The 23,164-nt window shown below is 34.1% G+C and overlaps 1 protein-coding gene across 3 annotated transcripts in view; it reads left to right on the plus strand.

Moving 5' to 3' along the window:
* Positions 1-21,111, plus strand: part of LOC140436982 (alpha-tocopherol transfer protein-like) — a 162,963-nt gene extending 141,852 nt beyond the window's left edge. The window contains exons 4-7 of one of the 3 annotated variants that reach the window (XM_072526187.1): positions 1,484-1,577; positions 14,134-14,260; positions 15,615-15,861; positions 18,162-21,111. In XM_072526187.1, the coding sequence (XP_072382288.1) occupies positions 1,484-1,577; positions 14,134-14,260; positions 15,615-15,861; positions 18,162-18,165 (472 nt within the window). In that variant the 3' untranslated portion in view covers positions 18,166-21,111. Of the gene's footprint in view, positions 1-1,483; positions 1,578-14,133; positions 14,261-15,614; positions 16,942-18,161 lie in introns of those variants that run through there. The other 2 variants (XM_072526188.1, XM_072526186.1) reach the window with 2 other exon arrangements.
* Positions 21,112-23,164: the final 2,053 nt, after the last annotated feature.

A 23,164-nucleotide genomic window follows, 5' to 3' on the forward strand; every position in this document is an offset into this window, starting at 1 on the left:
TTTCCGACAATACTTACAGTTTACTCTTGAAAAACACCATCTTTTGCTGTCTCTCCGTAGAGAAAAGACGTTGAAATTAAAGTAGACGATTGCATTTCTTTTCAATTCAATCTCCATTAAGCTCGTAGGACGACCCGTCCCGCACTGTATTCCGCATTTTGTCCTGCGGGAAGGGACCGGACGCAGGATGGGACAGCGTTTTTTGCTGCGGAACGGGACGGGGGCGGGGCAGCGACTTTTCTGCGGGATGGGACACTGGACAGGACATGCGCTTTTTCCCGCGGGACGTCCCACATATTCTGCACTTTTATTATTATCGGAATGATTTGGTAATTAAATTTATACATGTATCTGTATTATATTTGCAACCCAAAAACATTTATAGAAATTAAAATAATATGAGCAAAGAACGAGGGTACGAACTATATACGTCTACTAATACACTTATTTGATCCTTTGATATATTTAACTGTTTTTGTTAAAATGCTGTTATATCATTTGATTTTATTGGTTTTTGCGAAATTTATTGCATGTATTACTTCAGCCTTTGTTCTAGTTGGCCCTATATTTCGTTCTAACTAATTGTCTCTACTTTCTTATTGTCTCTTCTCTTCTTCGAACAATTATTAAATGTATTTATTTCTTATACCTGTATATTTCACCATTGATTCAGGTATTATCTTTCCATTTATATCAACCAAGGTATTTACATTGTACGATCTTTTTATGTCTGCACGCTCTTTACTTCTTTTTCTTTCAATTTAAAGTCATCATGGTTTTTTTGTAGTATTCTCAACATTTATTGTTGTACCATTGTTCGTTATTAAATTATCCTTAGCGCTAAATATTAAAACACAACTAGAATAAATATGGTGCGCTAACCCGGCAAGTCAGCAAGCTTACACTTTTGGCCAAGAAACGCATAAGCGCCCAATACTCCACGAGGAGGGATAGAACTAGAGAGAGGGAAAATAAATATGGACAATTTCAAAAACCGATAAAACAGTGATAAATACAAAATTAAGCGAGTATCCTGTAATGAAATAAATATTGAATAGCATTAGTCAGAGATCGGTGTACGTAAAAATTACATTTCGTTGATTATTATAGTCTGTTCTGAAGCTATTTTCTTGTGGCATTTTAAATTAATTACTATTTAACTGGGAATAAGCCACAATTAAAGGTTAAAATACGTTTATTGACGTTTCAATTTCCACTTCGGAAATCGTTCTCAAAATACAAACACTAATGTTTGTATTTTGAGAACGATTTCCGAAGTGGAAATTGAAACGTCAATAAACGTATTTTAACCTTTAATTGTGGCTTATTCCCAGTTAAATAGTTATTATAGTCTGGATTGAAATATTGGACCTGCAGAAAAAGATTCAACAGATTTTTTCTGTTGAGTTATAAATTAATTTTTGCATATTGCTTATATCATAGCTAATGTTAAGCAAATAAATAATTTTGATGTTATTTTTAGGTACATTGTAATATTTGATATGAAAGGAGTACAATTAGGCCATCTAGCCCGAATCAGCTTGCCAGCTTTAAGATGCTTTTTCTTATATATTCAGGTTTGTTTTATGTTTTTAGTAAGAAGCAATTACAAGATTAAACGTATTTTTAAAACGGTAAATAACTCCAAACGTTGTATTATTATCAGTGTATAAAGGAGTCCAGAGAAGTCTGGTAGAAATATAAATAATATATAAAAAAATAAAAAAAAAACTTATTGGCAAAAGGCAATTATTTTTTTCTTGAGTAATAAAAAAGAAATAGAAATATAAAAAAGACCTGCTGACTTATTCAATAGAATTTAACAGTGTTCTTCAAAGTGAAAGATTTCCCAGCTTTTTTATTATAAATGAGCTGGGATACAATTATATCACCTGAATTGATTACCAACTTGTAGCTTATGCAACATGTACACATAGACCGAAATACTGTAAGAGCTTCAGTATACAAAACCTAAGTGCTGATGCTGATACGTTAGAGGATATATACATCGTGCACGTAGGTCAGTCACCCATTATGGAAGTATGGAGAAATATTTTCAGTAGTATTTTCAAAGAAATCGTGGCGTAGTGTTCATACTGTTACCTATTGTTGAGTTTATTGCCATTCATTTGCGGTCCGCACTAAGTATTGTACTTCTCTGTAAACACCTATTCCATCAGTAGGCGATGATAATATCTATAGTCGAAGACTACTCACATTACATGTCTATCCAGGGGCAATTACGCCGTGAGAGTAGAGTGGAATAAATAATTTTAAAAATGAAATAAAAGTTATTTGGATTTGGGTTTAATTCAGGATTTTGTCGGGTAAGAGTGTGGTCGAAATCAGGAAATTTACAACATATAAGACATGTTTAGGAAGTTTACACATACATAATTCGTACAATAATGGTATCAGGCAGAATAATAATGTGCGTCAGAATCAATCTCCATTCTCTAAATCGCCTACTAACAGTTTAACAGTTTGCAAGAATTTTGAAACCATTCTTTAACCCATCATTGGCAAATTTGTTGGCTGTATTATTCGAAATATGAAAATCTCACGTAAACATTTACAACATATATTTAACTATGAATGATTAGATAAGGCAATATCATCAACTCTATCAATAGAGTTGATTACCGATATAAAACTATAGAGAGGTGTTTGTACAGAGGTGTAAAACAAAGAGACCTCACCCAAGCTATTTACTATAGCTCTAGAAGATATGTTCCGAACTTTAAAATTGGCAAATAAAGGAGTGACGATAGAGGGCGAAAACCCGAATCACCTGAGATTTTCTGATGATTTTGCATTAATAAATGACAGATAATTGCAGGAAATGCTATTAGACCTAAATACAAAATTAAAAGAAATAGGACTAAAAATAAATCTAGCAAAAACTAAATATCTTACAACTGAATCTCTAGATATAATTGAGGATATAACTCTGGATAATAATGATATAGAAAAGGTTCAGTCGTATATTCGATACACCAGTTCCAAAGAGTAGCAAGTCTGAATTTTAGTGATTTCGAGTAAAGTATTGGAAAGTGCTTCAATAACCAATATTTACGTGTTCCAAAGTGTAAAAACTCTATAATAATGTTGTGAATTTATTAATTGTTATGTCTTTAATTTATAATGTCTTTACTAATTTATTATATTGTTCCTACTTTAATTTATTAAAAGGCACGATAATTTATATAAGTTTATTTATCACTACATATACAATAATTTATTAGTAGGCGAGCGTAACAATAACATCGCGAGCGCGAATCTTCTTTATTAACTGTCCCTCCATAACCAAAATTCCTCTATAAATATAAAGTCCTGTTATTCGAGAATGAAAACAGTTGTTTCTCGAAACACATCGAACATAGACCGCTGTTTTGCTGAAAGGCCTTCTAGACAGAGCGGCGAATTGTTCTCAGAACCGGTATGGTTAAATCGGCTTGTCTCCAGAAGGTTCGAACTGTTATGTTTTTATTACAAAGGGGGACCCATCGTGTGTCAGGTAGGCATTACCTAAAAAATACGTGAATGAATGAAAATATTAGTAATAAATATATTTACGGTTTTGGGTCAGAATTTATCGTAACATTGCCCCCCTCTTAAAAGATTGTTCCTCCTGGAACCTTGTCGGGACTGGAACCGGAACGGTATGCTGGTATCGGCAACTGGACCCTCTTTTACAACTTCCAGTTGTATAAAAATGACAAGGGACGGTTTTCTCTCCGCACCAGTAACTATGCGGATTGCAACAGACTAACACCCGGACTTCGGTGTCTTTAAAGATCTCTTCCACCATATTTCGGATAACTCTCCAATCTAATTGGCGGCACTCCAACTTTGGCATGGCTAACTTTTGCACGTCGGACTCCAGTACGTGCTCTCTCAATTGAAGTAAGGCTTCCCATACATCTCGGTAGGTAGGTTGGTCACGGGCAGTGTCTTTTGTTACCAGGTAGAAAAGGTAACGTGATGCATCTTGGAGTTTCAAGGTTTTACCGGGAGCTGGCACTTGGCATTGAAGTTCTGCAACTCGACCAAACTTCCTTCGAAAGACGGATGCCAACCCTGGTGCGTCTTTGATACTGGCCGGGATGGTAAGGGCCAGCGAGTAGTCATCGGGGAGCGCGAGTAGATATTGCTTTTCTTCAGTGGTAACACCATGTCTCGCTTTACCGGTACCTCCATAGGCACCCATGAATTCCTCAAACGTGAGGTCAGACACATCGTGGATTTGGTTTACTTCCACTTCTTCATCTACGTTGTGGTCACCTTCGACGCCAACCGGTTATGGTGTACTATCATCGGCTTTCCCCTCGGAATCGTGCTTATTCGGTAGATGACATCGTTGATCTTCTCCATAATGAGGTATGGACCTTCCCAAAACTGCTGCAATTTGGGAGAACAACCTTTTCGCTTCTTGGGATTATACAGCCATACTTTGTCGTTCTTCTTAAAGCAACCCTTTTCGGCTTGTGTATCGTACCGTTTCTTCATTCTGTCGCTAGCGATCTGAAGGTGGGAACGGACCAACTCATGTACATCGTCCATTCTTCTTCGTAATTCGATCACATAATCTTCACCTGCTACATCTTCTCCAGGTTTACATCCAAACTCGAGATCACAAGGTAGTCGCATTTCGCGTCCGAATAGGACTTTATATTGTTCTGAAGCTATTTTCTTGTGGCATTTTAAATTAATTACTATTTAACTGGGAATAAGCCACAATTAAAGGTTAAAATACGTTTATTGACGTTTCAATTTCCACTTCGGAAATCGTTCTCAAAATACAAACCTTTGAATAACGCTGGGCCCATAACGGTTTCTTAATATTGTTCTGAAGCTATTTTTAGTTTGTATTTTGAGAACGATTTCCGAAGTGGAAATTGAAACGTCAATAAACGTATTTTAACCTTTAATTGTGGCTTATTCCCAGTTAAATAGTAATTAATAGAATAGGACTTTGGCTGGTGTCTGGCCTGTTGATTCGTTAACAGCAGATCTGTAGGCCATTGTGAAGAACGGAAGGTATTGGTCCCAGTCTCGCTGATAATCGGACACCATCTTTGTCAAATACTTGCCAACTGTCCTATTCATTCGTTCTACCATACCATCCGATTGCGGATGATACGCGGTAGTTCTTGTTTTCTTCATGCCTAGTCTATCACATATTCCTTGGAATAGATCGCTTTCGAAGTTCCTGCCTTGGTCACTATGGATCTCCAAAGGCACTCCAAATCGGCTGATATATTCTTGGATCAACTTATCTGCAACGGTGGCGGCCTTCTGGTCTGGAAGTGCGTAAATCTCGACCCACTTAGTGAAGTAATCCATTACTACCAGCATGTACTTGCCTCCGTTTTCACTTTCTGGAAATGGCCCAGCGATGTCCAAAGCTATTCTTTCAAACGGGCTTCCAACATTATATTGTCTCATAGGAGCTCTCCTTTTTCGGTAAGGCCCGTTACTCGTGGCACAAATAGTACATTTCTTACACCAGTCTTTTACATCGTCGGAACTGTTCATCCAATAAAACCGTTCCCGAATTCGCTGAAGGGTTTTCCTTACACCAAAATGCCCTCCCGATGGACTGTCGTGTAACTGACGAAGTACTTCCGCTATTCTGCTCTTTGGGATCACCAACTGTCTTCTCTTTTCCGAACCGTCATCATTTTCCAGGACTCGTTTGAGCAAGCCATCTTCGATGATAAATGAGTCCCACTGGGCCCAATACGTCTTAACTACTGAGCATAGGTTTGATATTTCCTGCCAAGGTGGTCGACGGTTTTCCTCTTTCCATTTTCGGATTTTCTGTATAACTGGATCTCTCTCTTGTTCTTCCCTTATCTTAGTAGGCGTCCAGTCGTCGTTGACAATCGTCGTTCTTAGCGCTGCTGCTTCCTTGGATTCCGTTTTGTTGCAGTGGGAACACTCTGCTGGGCATGGCCTTCTGGAAAGAGAATCAGCGTTTCTGTGGCTAACTCCGGCCCGGTGCTCAATCTTAAAATCGTATTCTTGGAGTCGTTCGATTCACCTGGCTATCTGACCCTCTGGATTCTTAAACTGCATCAACCACTTAAGGGCGGCATGGTCGGTTCGGATTAGAAACTTTCTGCCATAGAGGTATTGATAGAAGTGCTCTACTGATTTCACTACTGCCAGAAGTTCTCTTCTCGTGACGCAATAATTCCGTTCAGGTTTTAAAAGAACTTTACTAAAATATCCGAGAACTCGTTCCTGTCCTCCTTGAATCTGAGACAGCACTCCTCCAATTCCCACATTACTTGCGTCCGTATCTAAGATGAACTCTCCTTCTGGCAGTGGATACCCTAAAATTGGTGCTGTTATTAAATGCTTTTTCAACGTTTCAAAGGCATTTTGGCAGTCTATATCCCAGCGGTATTCTCTTGCTTCCTCTGTAAGTCGCGTTAATGGCTTAGCGATATCTGCAAACTTCTTAATAAACCTCCGGTAGTAAGTACATAGTCCAAGAAAACTTCTCACTTGATGTTTGTCAGTTGGTTTTGGCCATTCCTTAATGGAATCGATTTTTCCCTTATCCACGGCCACTCCTTCTTTACTGACTATATGACCCAGATAATTGACTTTACCTTGAAATAGCTGGCACTTCTTGGGGTTTAGCATCAATTGGGCAGCTTTAAGTCGATTAAAAACGTTTTCTAAATTCCTCAAATGATCTTCGAATGTCTCCCCCAAGACGATTATGTCATCTAAATAAACCAGGCATGTTTTCCAAGATAACCCTCTCAACACATTTTCCATAAGCCTCTCAAATGTCGCAGGAGCATTACAAAGTCCAAATGGCATAACGTTGAATTGCCACAATCCAGATCCTGTGGTGAAGGCTGTCTTTTCTTTATCGACTGGGTCCATTTCTACCTGCCAGTATCCAGACTTCAAATCTAAAGTAGAAAACAATTTACTTCCAGCCAATGTGTCCAATGTGTCATCGATCCGAGGCAGAGGATAACTATCTTTTTTGGTAACGTTGTTCAGCAAACGGTAATACACACAGAACCTCGTCGTTCCGTCTTTCTTTTTAACCAGGACCACCGGAGAGACCCATGGACTCGTAGAAGGTTCTATCACCCCGTCTTTCTTCATTTCCTGAACAATCTTTTCAGCTTCCTCTCTCTTCGCCTGTGGTAATCGTCGAGCTGTTTGACGAATTGGCTTAGCATTACCAGTATCAATTTTATGCTTAACAACGGTAGTTCTTCCCGTCTTTCTTCCTTTCGGTACGAAAATATCACGATACTGCCGAAGAAATTCCCTTAATTTCCTTTTCTCCATCTGATTTAGAGACTGTCCTGCAACTGCAACCATTTGGTCGAATTTGTCGTTGGAATTATCAGATATTGTCGCCTGACGGATTATGGATGTCACAGGTACACAAGTTCCTACCTTTGTCTCTTTCTTGATGGTCACTGGGTAGTCGTTGACATTGATAAGTCTCACAGGAATTTCTTTAGCCGAAGTCACCAATTCCTTTCCAATTATGATTCCACGGCCAACCTCATCGTCGTGGTTCCAAGGCTCCATCATAACAGGTCTCCCTTCGTCCACAATTCCCTGTAGCCGCGCTACTATGATCGTTTCGCTTCTCGCAGGCACGACTGTATCTTTTTTAATGGCTGCTTGCACAGTGTTGTCATTATGTGGATGGAGAAATACTTCCTCGTTGCCAACTTTGATTACCTTATTCTTAAAATCCAATTGGAATCCATGCATATTCATTACGTCCATTCCTAATATAACATCCTCTTCGATGTCAGCAACTATAACAGTATGGACGAACTTTTCTGCTCCAATTCCTAATTGTATCTGGATTTCTCCATGAATGTTGGCATTTTCACCCGTAGCGGTCCGAAGTCGCAACCTCGGTGGTAACAGTTTCTTTCGGCTGTTTATAACTGTCGGGCGTATAATGGTTCTGGTCGCTCCGGTATCCACCAACAACGTATGCTTTTTACCATTTATGTCTCCATCTACATATACACTATCTTCACGACATTTCAAAGAAGCTATTAGTATGAGAGGGTCTTTGGAAAAGTTTTGGGTCGAAGCTGCCCCCCTAAGGCTGACCCGTTCTAGTTTTCCTGATGGTGAGTTTCTTGATTTGCGTCGTACCTAGGGTGCTTACAGGAGCTTCGTACGTGTCCTATTTCGCCACAATTCCAGCATCTGATGATCTTCGTTTTCTTATATGTCATGTTTTTCATCATATTAACGAGCTGGTCAAGTTTATCTTCATCTCCTTCCTCTTTTACAGTCCTAACTTTACTGTACCCGCCAGAGGCCTGCGTAGCTGACTCGTATTCGAGGGCGGCGGATAAGACATCAACCAGCGTCTTGTGACGAGCTAATCGTAGTGTTCTCTGCATTTCATGATCACGAAGACCATCAATAAACGTTTGAACGGCCAATTTTTCCATCATGTCTTCGGGAGCTGTTGGATAAGCATATCGTACTAATCTGGCAATATCTACCTCATATTCTTGAAGAGCCTCATCTTTCTTCTGTCTACGATTTTTAAGCTGCGACTGATATACATGCTCCAAATGTTCGTGGCCATATCGCATATTTAACCTCTTCTTCAGTTGTTCGAAATCATCGGTCTCCTCTACGGCTATGGTCTGAAGCACATCTAAGGCATCTCCTCGAAGAGCGATAGTCAGGTTTACCGCCTTTTCTTTTTCAGACCATCCATTTGCTCTTGCGGCTGATTCGAACTGTTTCATGTAGTTGTTCCATGACGATTTTCCATCGAAAGTTGGGACTTTCACATGGACAGAACCTCCACTTCCTTCAAATTTCGGCCGTGTTTCCAACTTACATTTCGTCTCTTCTTCTTTTGTCTCCACTGTAATTAGATTGTTTCCTCTCTCTGCTGTCCCTGTTTCCTCCATCTTCCTTTCCATCTCTTTAATCTTTTCTTCGAAGGCCAACATATCGGCAGCAACTTGGTTTTTTAACGAAGACACTCTATCGTTAAGAGCAGATATCTCTGAAGTGACTTTAGAGATGTTAGCAGAAACTTTGCTTTCCAGAGAAGAAATCTCGTTAGAAACTTTGCTTTCTAAAGAAGCGATGTCGCCGGATACTTTGTTCTCCAATGATGCGATGTCGCCGGAAACTTTGGCTACATCAGAAGAAACTTTCGAAATATCGTCAGAAACTTTGTTCTCTAATGATGCGATGTCACCAGAAACTTTGGCTACATCAGAAGATACCTTCGAAATATCGTCAGAAACTTTGTTCTCTAATTTCGAAATCGACGAGATAACAGCATCTTCAAATATATAAGTCTCTGGATCTAGTCCTTCTTCTAGCAAAGCGTTCTTTAGTCGTTGGACTAACTCAGCCTTTTTTCCGGTAGAAGCTAATTCTCTGTCTTCGAGATGTCTTCTTAAATTAGTCACTGTCAGCTCATAAATCGTCGTCATTTTCACAATTTATAAATATTCACTTGTATTATTATTATAAGTCTAATTTATGTTCGATCTCACTTCTGGCACCATTTGTTGTGAATTTATTAATTGTTATGTCTTTAATTTATAATGTCTTTACTAATTTATTATATTGTTCCTACTTTAATTTATTAAAAGGCACGATAATTTATATAAGTTTATTTATCACTACATATACAATAATTTATTAGTAGGCGAGCGTAACAATAATATCGCGAGCGCGAATCTTCTTTATTAACTGTCCCTCCATAACCAAAATTCCTCTATAAATATAAAGTCCTGTTATTCGAGAATGAAAACAGTTGTTTCTCGAAACACATCGAACATAGACCGCTGTTTTGCTGAAAGGCCTTCTAGACAGAGCGGCGAATTGTTCTCAGAACCGGTATGGTTAAATCGGCTTGTCTCCAGAAGGTTCGAACTGTTATGTTTTTATTACAAAGGGGGACCCATCGTGTGTCAGGTAGGCATTACCTAAAAAATACGTAAATGAATGAAAATATTAGTAATAAATATATTTACGGTTTTGGGTCAGAATTTATCGTAACAATAACATTCTGTGAAGATGTTACATATATTTTTTGTCATAAAATGATACTCATTTTAATTCAAAAGTCTAAGAATTCGGGTTGTTTAATTTTGTAACTGATTTCTTTTCCTAAGTGATATATTTTTTCAGTTCCAAACCGGAACATTTCGAAATTTTACACTTTAAATTGGTAACATTGCTTAGACTTGGTTGATTTTTCGAGCTTGATATAGCCAATTCCAGTCCCGTAGGTCGCAGTTACTTGCACAATTTTGAGTATTTTGAACATTTTGAATAAAATGTATCAAAAACGTAATTTTTTAACAAGAGATGCGAGTATTTTACAGTTAGCCTGCAAAAATAAAGAATTCTACATGTTAAACAAGGTTACGACAGCAGCTCCTGGCGTAAATAATTAACCAGCACCTGATAGTAGTAGTAGCAATACTTCCAAAAAGGTCTAAACTGCGACTTTGCCAGCCTTCTATGTTGTCCAAGAATATAAAAAAATATATGCGCAATTCTGGTCAAGCTTTTACAAATTCCGCTTGGAAAGAGATTCCAACCCGTATAGTGCAAGGATATTGCACTGAGAAATGCAGATTAAAGTGTCCGACGAAAAAACCTGACGAAGAGGGGTAACAGATTCACACAAGTTATTTTTATTTATCAGACATCAACAGACAACGGGATTTCTTATATGAATATAAACAACAAAGTTACACATACAGCTTTAAAGAAGATTACAAATACAGGTTTTAAACAAAATGACGGAAGAGGTCGTAATGAAAAGGCTGGACATCCAAGGATAGATGAGAAAAGAAAAAATATTGCAAGAAAGCACATAGATTCTTTCCCTGTAATATAATCTCATTACTGCCGAGTACGTACACAAAAAACATATTTACAGGGGGACTCGAACTTATCTGAAATGTATCGATTGTATTTGAAAATAATTGTCAGTCAATTAAAAAGCATTTATATGAAAATATTTTTAATGCTGAGTATAATATTTCATTTTTTTTTTAACCAAAAAAATATGCATGTTGTTTTTGTGAATATTTTAAGAATCTATACAATGAAAAGAAGCTGAAAAACTAGAAAAGCTTTGATACTCACATTAATGAAAAGTACCAAAGTCGATTAGACAAAGAAAATGATTTTTTAAATGTCTTCTTCGTCAACTGTAGTATGTTGTTTTTACTTGAAAGCAGTTCAAGTTTTTCCAAAAGGAGACAGAAGTGATTTTTTTATAAAAGAAGGCTTGCCTGTTATAATTTCACAATTTACGATATAAATAATAAACCAGGGTATTGCTATTTATGTCACAAAGAAGTTGCTCGTAGAGATGTTAACGAAATAGGTAGTTGTTTGCTAAAATATTTGAGGGATCATGTTACGGTAAAACATGTTATATTTTACTCAGATAATTGCCCTGGGCAAAATAAAAATAAGTTTATATGGGCTTCTTATTCCTACATTGTACTAAATACACATATTGAAATCATTACTTATAAGTTTTTTGTGGTAGGACACACCCAGAACGACGGCGATGCGATGCATACTCTTATAGAATGTAAAAAAAACGTGCTTTGAAAGGAGGACCTCTCTGTGTACCTTCACAACTAACACCCATAATAAATTTGGCAAAGAAAAATACAAAACTCTATATTACTAACGAATTTTAAGATTTCATAAATATTAAAACTTTGGTTAAAAACTCAGATAACTATACCATAAATAACAGCGAAGAAATTAAATGGGGTGATATGGGTGATTGTGGGTGCATATTAATTGTTCAAGTAGAAAAATTAGCTCCCTACACAATTTTATACAGAGAATTATTTGTTGAAAAAGAATTCAAAAGTATAAATGTTGATCGAAGAACAAGAGGATAGCGAGCAGACATTACACTAAACCCTGCTTATAGCTATCCATCAGGTACCTATTTCACCTGGGTCGATCCTAAGTAGTATTCCTGTAACCTACACAACGGTAGACGAAGAAAACATATTATCAGATTATTTAGTAATTTGAACTTTCAATTGAAATATGAAAAATGTTTATTTCCAAAGTGTAACAATTAGACAAATGCCTTCAAATTACTTATTATATATGAATATATATTTTTTAAATAACATCATAGTTTAACTTGTATCTCTTAAAACAATAATAAAATATGTCGATTGTTATTATATTAACAAAATAATAAAATTATATGACACAAACATGTTGGAGAATAGATTTTCCGTGTTTTCTCGTAACTAATGATTTCTGACTTGTTACACTTTGGAGCTGGTGTATGATATACTAGGGACGAAAAATCAAATTAACAAAGCTTAACCTAAACCTTCGTTAGATGACGGCACAATAAGAAGAAGAACTCAAAGGCTGATTTAAATAGAAGATGTACCTTAACATGGGTAGCATTCGAGAGATTACAAACAGTATTTATAAATCAAACTTACCAAATACTTTGAAGGTAAAAACTTTCGATCAGTACGTATTGCCGGTTCTGAAATATGGAACTGAAATATGGGCTTTTAACAACAACATAGTCCATAAACTCCAAGTGACTCAGAGAGCTATGAAACGAAGAATTCTTAGTATTAAGCTTAGCGAACGCAAGTGCAATAAAGATATAATAAGACGAACAAAAGTTACAGATGTATGGAAGTAGAAGAAGAAGAAGAAAATCTTAAACCGGACTGATGACAACAAACAATCACGAATGGATGCAAAAAAAAACAAATAGAAATAAATGGACATCCCAAAGGGAGGCTTACATCCGACGATGGATGAAATAGCTATTAATGATGGTGATGATTAGATATAGAGCTATAATAATAAACAAACGTAAGGAACATACTTTGAAAATCTTCTGGTAAACTAAGAAAAATCATATTTTTGAATTTATTATTATTTAAATAAATTAATTATAAAAAAATAGATCGATTAATAAAAACATTCCTAGAGCTTTTTAATGTGTGTATAATTGATAAAAACTATAAAGCCTAAAAAACAAATTAGACAGCAAAATTACTACGACCGAAAGCCCATTTTTGAACCCCTAGAGTAACTTTGCGCCAATTGGTATACGATTTTAGAAGTTATATAAAAACTGGAAGTATATATTTGTTTCTGTCTTGGCTAAGGCGCATCGAATAATATATCGCTTGTACTATTTCGGCCACTTTAAAACAGTACTTTCAGTTTCAACTCTGGAACCGAAAGTCCGATTTTAAATTTCTCACCTTTATTACCATCTTTGGGATATAAGCTCTTATTTGACACTTCATTTGTCATTATATATGTTTTAATAACGAAGTAGTTGTATTCACGGACAGACAGACTGACGAACAGAGACTGGCTTGCATTCAGCAAAGAGTTTGACAACTACACATAATGGTAAATAATGAAAAGGTTATACATATAAAACTTCTAAAAGAAGATCGAAAAGGAGACACGATGATTTGAGAAGGGTCAAAAGTAAAAGAGTAATTAGTGAAACTTAACATGAATGCTGGGAGGACACCATGAGGTATTCCTTCTACTCAAGCGAGTAGAAGGAACATCTCAGATAAGATCTTACGAAACTTGTTAAGATAAGATGGCTAATAACAGAACTGCATATAGACAAACGAAAAAAAACCAGGGAAAATAAATGCCCAAAAGTGTATAAGATAGCAAAGATTTAAATTGGAAGTATATTGGGGGCTGAATTCATTAGAATTTAAAGAAAAATTGACAGAAAATTTTTGGGTCATATCATTTAACACATTGATAAGTGATATGAAGAGACCTTTAGAACTCAAATTAGTAGAAGGGATACCTCAGATGAGATCTTACAAAACGTGTTGGAATTAGATGGATGATAATAGCACTGCTTAAAGACTACAAAAATGACAAGGTTAGATATATGTCCATAATAGATACAATAAAGCTCAATTTATAGAAACATTTTATTTGTAACTATATTGGGTGTTGAGTTTATAAGAATTTTTACCTAAAATTGACCATATTAAAAGATATGGTGTAAAATAAAAAACTGTATGACATTTAAAGTAATATACTTAAAAATATATATGTATATTTTTTTAGGAAGCACATCCAGTCAAAATAAAAGGAGTACATGTACTAAACACTGCTTCCTGGGTACACCATATTATGCGAATTGTAATACCTTTGGTCAAATCAGAACTTCTGAGCTTAGTCAAATTCCATAAAGGTAAGTTTATACACACAACCAAAGTTATATGGAATCATCTGGTATTTCTAATTATTTCAAGCGAATTTAAAAAAACCTACATACGAAGTTAAAGAATATTTATTTAAAAGCAATTTAACCAACAATACATAAAAATTAAAGAAAACGGTAAACTTTTAAAATAATAAATTGAAACCACTTGTTTTAAGGTTAATAACATAAAAATTTTCAACGTGAAACGACGTTTCATCAATGTTTAAATTGTTTATATTTATTTGTGTTTTTTTAGTAGTCAGTGTAACCACCCCTAACCCTTATGCAAGCTTTAATTTGCGTGGGCATGCTCCTAAATAAATTGTCAATATTTTGTGGTGGCAGGTTGTTTCATTCTTCAAGAGAAGCTTGTACTAGCTGTGCAGTGTTTTGTGGATTCTCCCAGTGAGCTCTAATTCTTTTTTTAAGCATATTCCACAATTGTTTTATAGGGTTAAGGTCGGGTGACCAAGCAGGTCACTCCGAGACAGTGATATCTTCTGCTTTGTAGAGACGTATTATCATGCATGAAAATAAAATTTTCTCCCATTCCACCTTCTCAGAGCCTAACTACGGGTTCTAGAACTGATTCAACATACCTACGAGCTGTTAAAGTTGGTTGGATGACAATTAAAGAAGTTTTTTTACTGATCATAATGCCAGCTCAGAACATGACACTTCCTCCTTTATATCTGTGAACAGATCTGGTAATTTCCGTTTTTGTCTGAATCTATTCTTAAGCGTTACTAATTCCTAATACCTAGCATAAGTTTTTTATACAACGCCATGTGTTAAGCCAACCACTGCCGCTATATTCCTCTGAGATATTCCTTGTTCCACAAGACCAATAATATGTCCCCTTCGCACATGCGTTACCGCCACATAAGGCATATTTTTGTTTTTAAACGTAAAAGTAAATTTATTCATTTTCGTTCATTGTACAACTAAAGCAAATAATCTATAACTTACCGAGCTATCGTTATCTGTTTTTAATTGTCAATAAAAACCTTTAATCTTCGCAACATTAACAATGTTTTTCAAAATAAATACTGATTTGAAATACATGGTGATTCCATAAAAGTTTGGTTGTGTATAGATATTGTGTTGTATAATTCGGTAGACATTACATTTTCACAGATGGCGATTAAAATTAGGTATTTTATAAATCATATAGCTATGATATTAGGGGCGATTATTAGAGGACTTATTGAATGATATGTTAATTTATATTATATTCGTGTATTTTTATTAGCATTTCTGTAAACCATGAAACCTTGGTTACTCAAATCAAAAATATATATCAGAAAAATAATCAAAAATAATATATTACCTGCTATTTTAGGAAACATCCCTGACGGTCTTCCTTTGGAAATAATGCCAAAAGAATATGGAGGTCAAACATGTTCCATGGAAGAACTAGACCACGTTACAGAGCACTTATGGGAAAAGTACCGACCGTGGCTCCTTGAAAATGAAACTTTAAAAACCAACGAAACCAAAAGAAATCAGAAGAAATCCTCGTGGTGGGGATTGCCTTTCTTCGGCAACAAAGAAGAACTCAACGAAAAAAATATTATAAAAAATTTGCGGTATGAATGAAACTCATTTAATTAAGTGTAATTAGTGTATTGTAATTTTGTGGTGTTTTTTACATATATCTAAAGAATTTTTCCTACTAAATCTATTTTTCGTCACGATGCAGCTATCTAATTTTAAGTTATCACAACTAATAATGTTGCTTTGTTAGGAAAATATTAAACAAATATTTAAAGAGTTTTTAAAACTAAAGAAGCAGTCATAATTTGTAATGTATTTCGGTTGTTTTTCAAACATAACAAAAAAATAAAGTAAAAAAGTAATTAATGATTATTTTGAATAAAGTACGTTTAAATTAAAATTTTGGAGTATTCGTAGCGATCATTCTGATTACTTGTATTCTGCTTACTGCTGCCTAAAAGTTTATTAGATGATTAATTAAATTCCTTTATCAGATTTTAGAGTTATAAAATTCAATTTCTTTTATATTTTTTTTTCATAAATAAGTAATAAATGGATACTAATTGGGTCGTCTAATTGTAACCGATCAGTAATTGTGTGACCTTCTTTTACTCCTGGTTCTAGAAATTGTGGTCTGTGAGAATAAGTTCAAAAACTTAGTGGAAGATAGGAAGACGAGTTGAATTTTCTTTAATAAATAATTATAAAAATCTTTAGCTTCCTCCTTCACCCAATATTGTATTAAAAATTTTAACAAATTGACTTCGGCTTATTTGAAAAAAGCTTAAAAGTAGCTTATATTCAAGTGTGTCCGCTTTTGGCGCCTTTTGGGTTTCACTTCATCACTCACACACGTCACACAATTAACTTTGACACCATGTAACTACTTCTTTATTCTTAATTGATATTTAGTTATTTAGTAGTTTTAGGAAAGAAGTTTGAGAAGGAAGAGGCTAAGTAAGCAGATTGCTTCTGCTTCGTCTTGATGTTCCAGGTGAACATCAAAACGAAGCAGAACCAATCTGACTTGACAATGACAAGTGTGGCTTTGCCGAAACGTCGCCAAAACAATGGTTTTTCTATAAACCAAAAATATTTAACGCGGAGTCAAACCCGGAAAACAACTGAAACCACATATAGCTCCCCCGGAAATTTCAAATTCAATATATATATACATATATATATATATATATATATATATATATATATATATATATATATATATATATATATATAAATATATATATATATATAAATATATATATATATATATATATATATATATAAATATATATATATATATATATATATATATATATATATATATATAGGATATATATATATAAATATATATATATATATATATATATAAATATATATATATATATATATATATATATATATATATATATATATATATATAGGGTAGAGTAGTTTTAGAATAAGTATACATTTTACCTATTACATATTATAATATTAAAACATTGCATATTACGCTATACATGTTACTACACAATTAATTACACACTATTTACATTTATTTAATATAAGTATAAAATATTCACAGATTTTTGATCGCTTCCTTTACTACTTTCCTCTAAGTTCCTCGTTCCAGTTATTTTTCTGTTTCTGTAATTTTTATTGTTTTGATATTTTCACACTCTGTCCATCTGTAAGTTTCTTTAATAGTTGTCCTACTTACTTAAGTTTTATTATTTTATTATTTTGTATTCTATTTATCTGCCTCATGTATCCTATTTTCTGTACTTATTGTTTTCCTAGATACCTGATACAGTACTTTCTATTTTTTTCTCTGTTATTTTTCCCTACCCTTCTATAATATATTAATAATTACTTTTCCGTATGTTCATCCTCGTTCGATTTTTCTAAAACCCAGATTCTCTTTGTATATGATTGTCACTTTAATTATTGTCCTATTGACTTTGTCTTAAATTTTTCTTGAGGTGTACTTGATTTTATTAGTTTTCTCATCGTTTCATATTTACCATTTTCTTTAGCAATTCCAGCTTTCCGTTTATTTCACTTTCTTTACTTTACTTCATGATTTTTTCCCAAGTATTGTAATTTTTGCATCCTTTCAAATGTGTACACTTCTATCCTTATTTCATCCTTAATTTTGTCTTGTCTTCTTCGTCAATGTTTTCCAATATCACATAGTTGCTCTCCCCTTCGTTTAATGTTACTTTCATGTTTTCTTCATTATTCTTATTATATTTTTTCTATATTTTTTTAATGCAATACACTGACAGTTTTTTCTACACATTGTTTTTCTGTTTCAACTCTTTGAGCATTTTCTCAAATGCATAAAATCTTTTGGACATTCTTCGGAAGAGGCAAGTGGTGTTTCATTCTTATGTACTATATTTTCCAGGTAATAATCAGCGCTCATAGATATCACACCTATAGAAACCAACACCGTATGATCATCGAAGCAGAAGGCTCCCAAATATTAAGAAATCATCATCAAATGGGATGCTTGGAAAAATGCTGCAATTTGTACGTCTCCTTCCTCTCCTTAGCAGTAATCCTAACTATGAAACTAGTGTTAATCAAAATTTTTTGAACAGATTCTAGTCAATCCTTTAGCTTTTATTTTGAACAATTATAGAAAATGTAAAAAATGTTATCAATTTTGTCTATGTTATATTGATAATCGGGTTTTCACCTTATATGTATAGAGTGACACTTCACGCGGATGTTATTTTTTTACTTACTTTAATAAAGACATAATTTTTGTAATATGTTAAAAAACCTTTATCAACACCTTACTTTGAAAGGTTTTTGTCATTTTCTGCGTCCAAAGTTAAACATAGTCCTCCCTTAATCTATTCTAGTTCTGTAGGTATTGATCTTCCTGAAGCGAATTCATAGCGATTATTTTGATGATGTCTGTTGACCGTATAGATGATCTACGTCTGTTTTTTCTGTATTCTCGTGGTCTCCCCATTGTAATTTTTGGGTCCATATCCCGTCATTCGTTTGAGCACATGGCCCGCCCAGTTTCACTTCTATTCACAGCTATTCTATGCGCTCTATGACATCTGTAACGTATGCCCTTCTTCTTATTTCTTCATTTCTAACCCTGTCTCTAAAAGTGAGTCCAAGTAACGACCGTTTCATTCTTTTTTGGCCTAGCCTGAGTTTGAATGTTGTGGCTTGGATTAAAAAAAAATTTTGGCGCCATAATTATAACTGGAAGCACACATTAATCAAACGTCTTCTTTTCCATATAATTTGGCATGTTGCTCTTGAAGATGTTTTATAGAGCTCCATATGCGGCCCATGCTAAAGTGACCATCTCTTTTGCAGTTCCGCAGCTTAATTGTCCCTGGTAATTTGGATTTTATGACTTAAATATTTATATTTGTAATCTAATGCTATTTCGTTGCAGTCTACTTTTATATTTTTGCTTGGTACCAGATTTGTCATGTATTTTGTTTTTTAAAAATTTCCCAGGCGGCAACTCAGTAAGCACAGTTCCAATTTTTTTTTAAGTTCTGTTATCAGAACTATGTCGTCTGCAAATCGTAGATAGGATTCGCCGTCGACATTATTGTTTTTTCTTTGTAGCTTTTAATTTGTGTACATGTTTATTTATTGGTAAAATACAATCTTTTTTGCTATTATAATGCTACCTTTGATGAGCTTTTCTAAAAGTTTTTGCCGATTTTTATCTTTATTTTAGCAATTTATTTCTGTTTCATTAGATCCAAAATTTCATTTTTTTTTCGACTCTTTCTTTTTCTGAGTATTTTTTGGGGGTTCAGCATTTCAAAAATTTCCACAATTATTCTATTTTTTTTTCCTTTCTACTGTCATCATAAAGTCCTGTGTTCATATTTGACTTGGTATTATTTTTGATTTTTTTCAGTCACTTCTGAATAAATATATATGAGTAATTTTTACAATCACTCATAACTATTAATATCTCTCTTTTGGAATTATTATGAGTATGTTGTAAATTTTCCCATAAAAATTTTCTATTCCTTCTATATGCTCTGATCTGCTATCGGTAAATCTGAATTATATTTAAGGTCTTATGTGATGTTAATTTTAGAATCACGGTCCTTTCAGATATCGGACTGAAACCTGTAAAAGATCTGTCTCTTTTTTGTTGACCATAATTGCGACCCCATACCTAAGATGTTCTTCGCTGCTTCCTGACTAAGTAAGCTTAGTCATTGGTTGTCATTTAAATCCTTGGAATTCGCCATGACGATACATTAAAGATCCAATCTAAGAACCATCAAATATACTACAGTCATGTTTCTTGACCATGATCATTTCCTATATATTTTGATGATGCTGCTGTCCCTCATGCGTGATTTGACCTGCAGTTCATCTTCAATCTTTGTGCCTTTTGTAAAGTCCAGCTCATGTCAACTTTAGTTCTAGAACATTTTTGACATCATCACAAAATTTTCAAATATTTTTTGACTTTACTCTTTAGTATTGTGGTGGGTAGTTCACGAAATTATCTTCCTGTCACCTTCCTTGCCCTTTCTTTTTTGCTTTTATTTAATTATGATTTAGTGCGCTTGTTTAACTAAATCTCCATTCAAGACATTAGGAATACTGGCATTAAATCTATTTATTTGTTTACAATGAAGTCTATAAAGTCTATAGTCTATGTTATTGTCTATAAAAATATCTGTATTTACGATGGATACTTTTTTAAAATATATTCAAATGTGTTTATCACTGGTTTAGATTTTTGGTTATTACTTGGTTACAAAAATTATTGCCATACTAAGACATCACATAAGGCTGTTATGTGATGTCCTCATCAGATCCTCATTAATGACGTGAAGTTGAATTAGTAGGAAAAAAGTATATCTACTTAATTAAATGATATAAAAGCTTTAAAAAGATAAGATAAAGCACAGAAACTGTGAAACTCTTGAAATTTTGTTTTGAGTTATTATTTTAATCTTGTGGAGTTTTTAGAATAAGTTTCGGATTTAAGGCACTAACAGTAGGGACAAGACTACTATAGATTTGTTAGGAGACTTGTTAAGAATCTACTATAGATGTACGAGTTGTCTTTTTATTAAACTTTGACAAAATATGTTCAAATGCTTACTTGTACTATAGCTCATATATTTTACTTAATTTAATTTTATTTTAATATTTTAAACCAATTAAAATTTTAAACATGAAACATTTGTATCTGGTGTTGTAAATTTAAGAAAATGTGTGTGGGAAAGAAATAAAAAAATTTATTTTTTGATAAAAGATATTTTATGCGGTTAAGATAAAAAATTGTTATGTTGTATTGTTAGTTAATATAAGTTTTTGTAATATATATATCATAATATATAGTAGTTGAACTTTTTTTTGTCCATTTTAAACTCAAATGGAGATGTCTACACGTAATATGGCGGCAACTATCAAAACACAACCATTGACAAGATTCTAAATTTCTCATAAATAAACAAATAAATATTCATATAATAAAACAAAATAACTCAAAAGAATTTAAAACTTAAAAATTAAAACACAAAAGATTCGATGACCTCCATAGCGAAATTATAGAACTTATGGAAGAAAAAAACTTGGATCTAATATCAAAGATCTTCAATAATATATACATGGTGGGAAACATTTTACAAAATTGGCCAACTAATGTTATCTATCAGATGTTTTCAGTGTTGTGGTGGTATTTTTTGCTTTTTTTAATTCGAAAACGGTGTGTTTCTCACACGTGTGTCAATAAATTGTCTTAATTATAAGTATTAAAAGGAACACCTTCTGGATTTCCAGCAAGTACGCATCGCTAAAGAACGTGAATTTTTTTACCTAGGCTATAGAAAATACTTTGTCAGTCTTTTTATGAAATATCGCAATATCTTTTCCGTTCACATTATCACAGTATCCGTTATAACATACCGGATAACACCTGGGCTAGCAATTTTACATCGGCCAGTACCTATTTAAAATCAACTATATTATGAGCATCATTTAACGGTAAACAAAAAAACGAAATAATAAACAGAATAAAATTATTGTAAAATATCTGAACTATACTACATAACATATATACAGATGCTACTAAAACAGAAAATAGTCACTACGTAGTCTTCTATAAACACCTCAAATAAGCTATACAAATATCAGATCTCTGAAGGAGAAGAACTACATAGCTTACTATGAACTTGGTAGGGTAACCTTTAGAGATCTGCAAGCCAAAAAAAGATGGCTACTAAAGTGTAAACTAAAGCATGGAGAGATATTAGATTAACTTTCATCCCTAAACTGGGACAAGAGGACAGGAAAAGGAAAAGTCTCTAAGACCAATAAATCTAATGTCATTCCTACAGAAAAAATTAGAGAAACTGCTGGACAGGTATATTAGGGATAAAACATTGGAAAATACTACAATACATCAAGAACAACATGTCTATAAAGCAGGAAATTAAACGGAAACAGCACTCCACAGGCTCATAGAAAAAGTGGACAACACAATTTAAAACAAATCGAAGATACTGGGATCCTTTTTTTATATAAAGGGCTTTTGACAACACTTCGATAACATCAATAACCAATGCGCTGAGATGCAAATGAGTCAAGGATATATGTTTGAACTGGATAGAATCTATGCTCAGAAATAGAGTGGTGAATACCACTATCCTTGAAGAGACTGTATTGGCAATGATCTACAGAGGATGTTCATAGGGGACAGTTCAGTCCCCACTGCTGTAGAATCTGGTTATGACTAGTAAGACAATAGACTTATAGAGAGTGGCTAAATTTAAGTCTCTACAAATCCACCATAGTCGCCTTCATACGTAGACGGAAACTAGAGGAATTAGGTCCTCTAAAGCTGCAGAGACAAGTAATTCAGACAAAGGGAGGACTAGACACTTGAAACAGCTGCAAAAGTAAAACAATATAATATAAAATAATCGCTGAAACTTTGCAATAAAGGGACAGGGCATATGAGTATCACAAGGACTGTGACGAAGAATATTTTTAATGAGAAACCAGATCACATGACAAATAAATACAATTTTAAGAATTCATATAGGGTGTCTACTTCAGAGAGGAATGTATGAAAAAACAAGTACCATAACCAATAGGGTAAGATCTGATACAGATAGATCCAAAACTACAGCGGATGTGGTGCAGGAATATACTCCAATAATCCAAAAATTAACGAACTTTGCCTTGGGGAGGAACTGCACTGTTTTTTAAGAGGAGATTTATGCGATACTGCAATGTGCATAGGGAAATAATGGGAGAACTCTTGAAAAAGAGCAGATCCATATATTTTCTGACAGCTAAGCAGTACTGAAATCACCATCATCATCAGGACATCGAAGGCAACGATAAAGCAGATCAACTTGCAAAGAGAGGATCGAACGAATCACACGA

Source organism: Diabrotica undecimpunctata, chromosome 3 (genome assembly GCF_040954645.1).
Source record: "Diabrotica undecimpunctata isolate CICGRU chromosome 3, icDiaUnde3, whole genome shotgun sequence".
In the NCBI taxonomy this organism is placed as follows: Eukaryota; Metazoa; Arthropoda; class Insecta; order Coleoptera; family Chrysomelidae; genus Diabrotica; species Diabrotica undecimpunctata.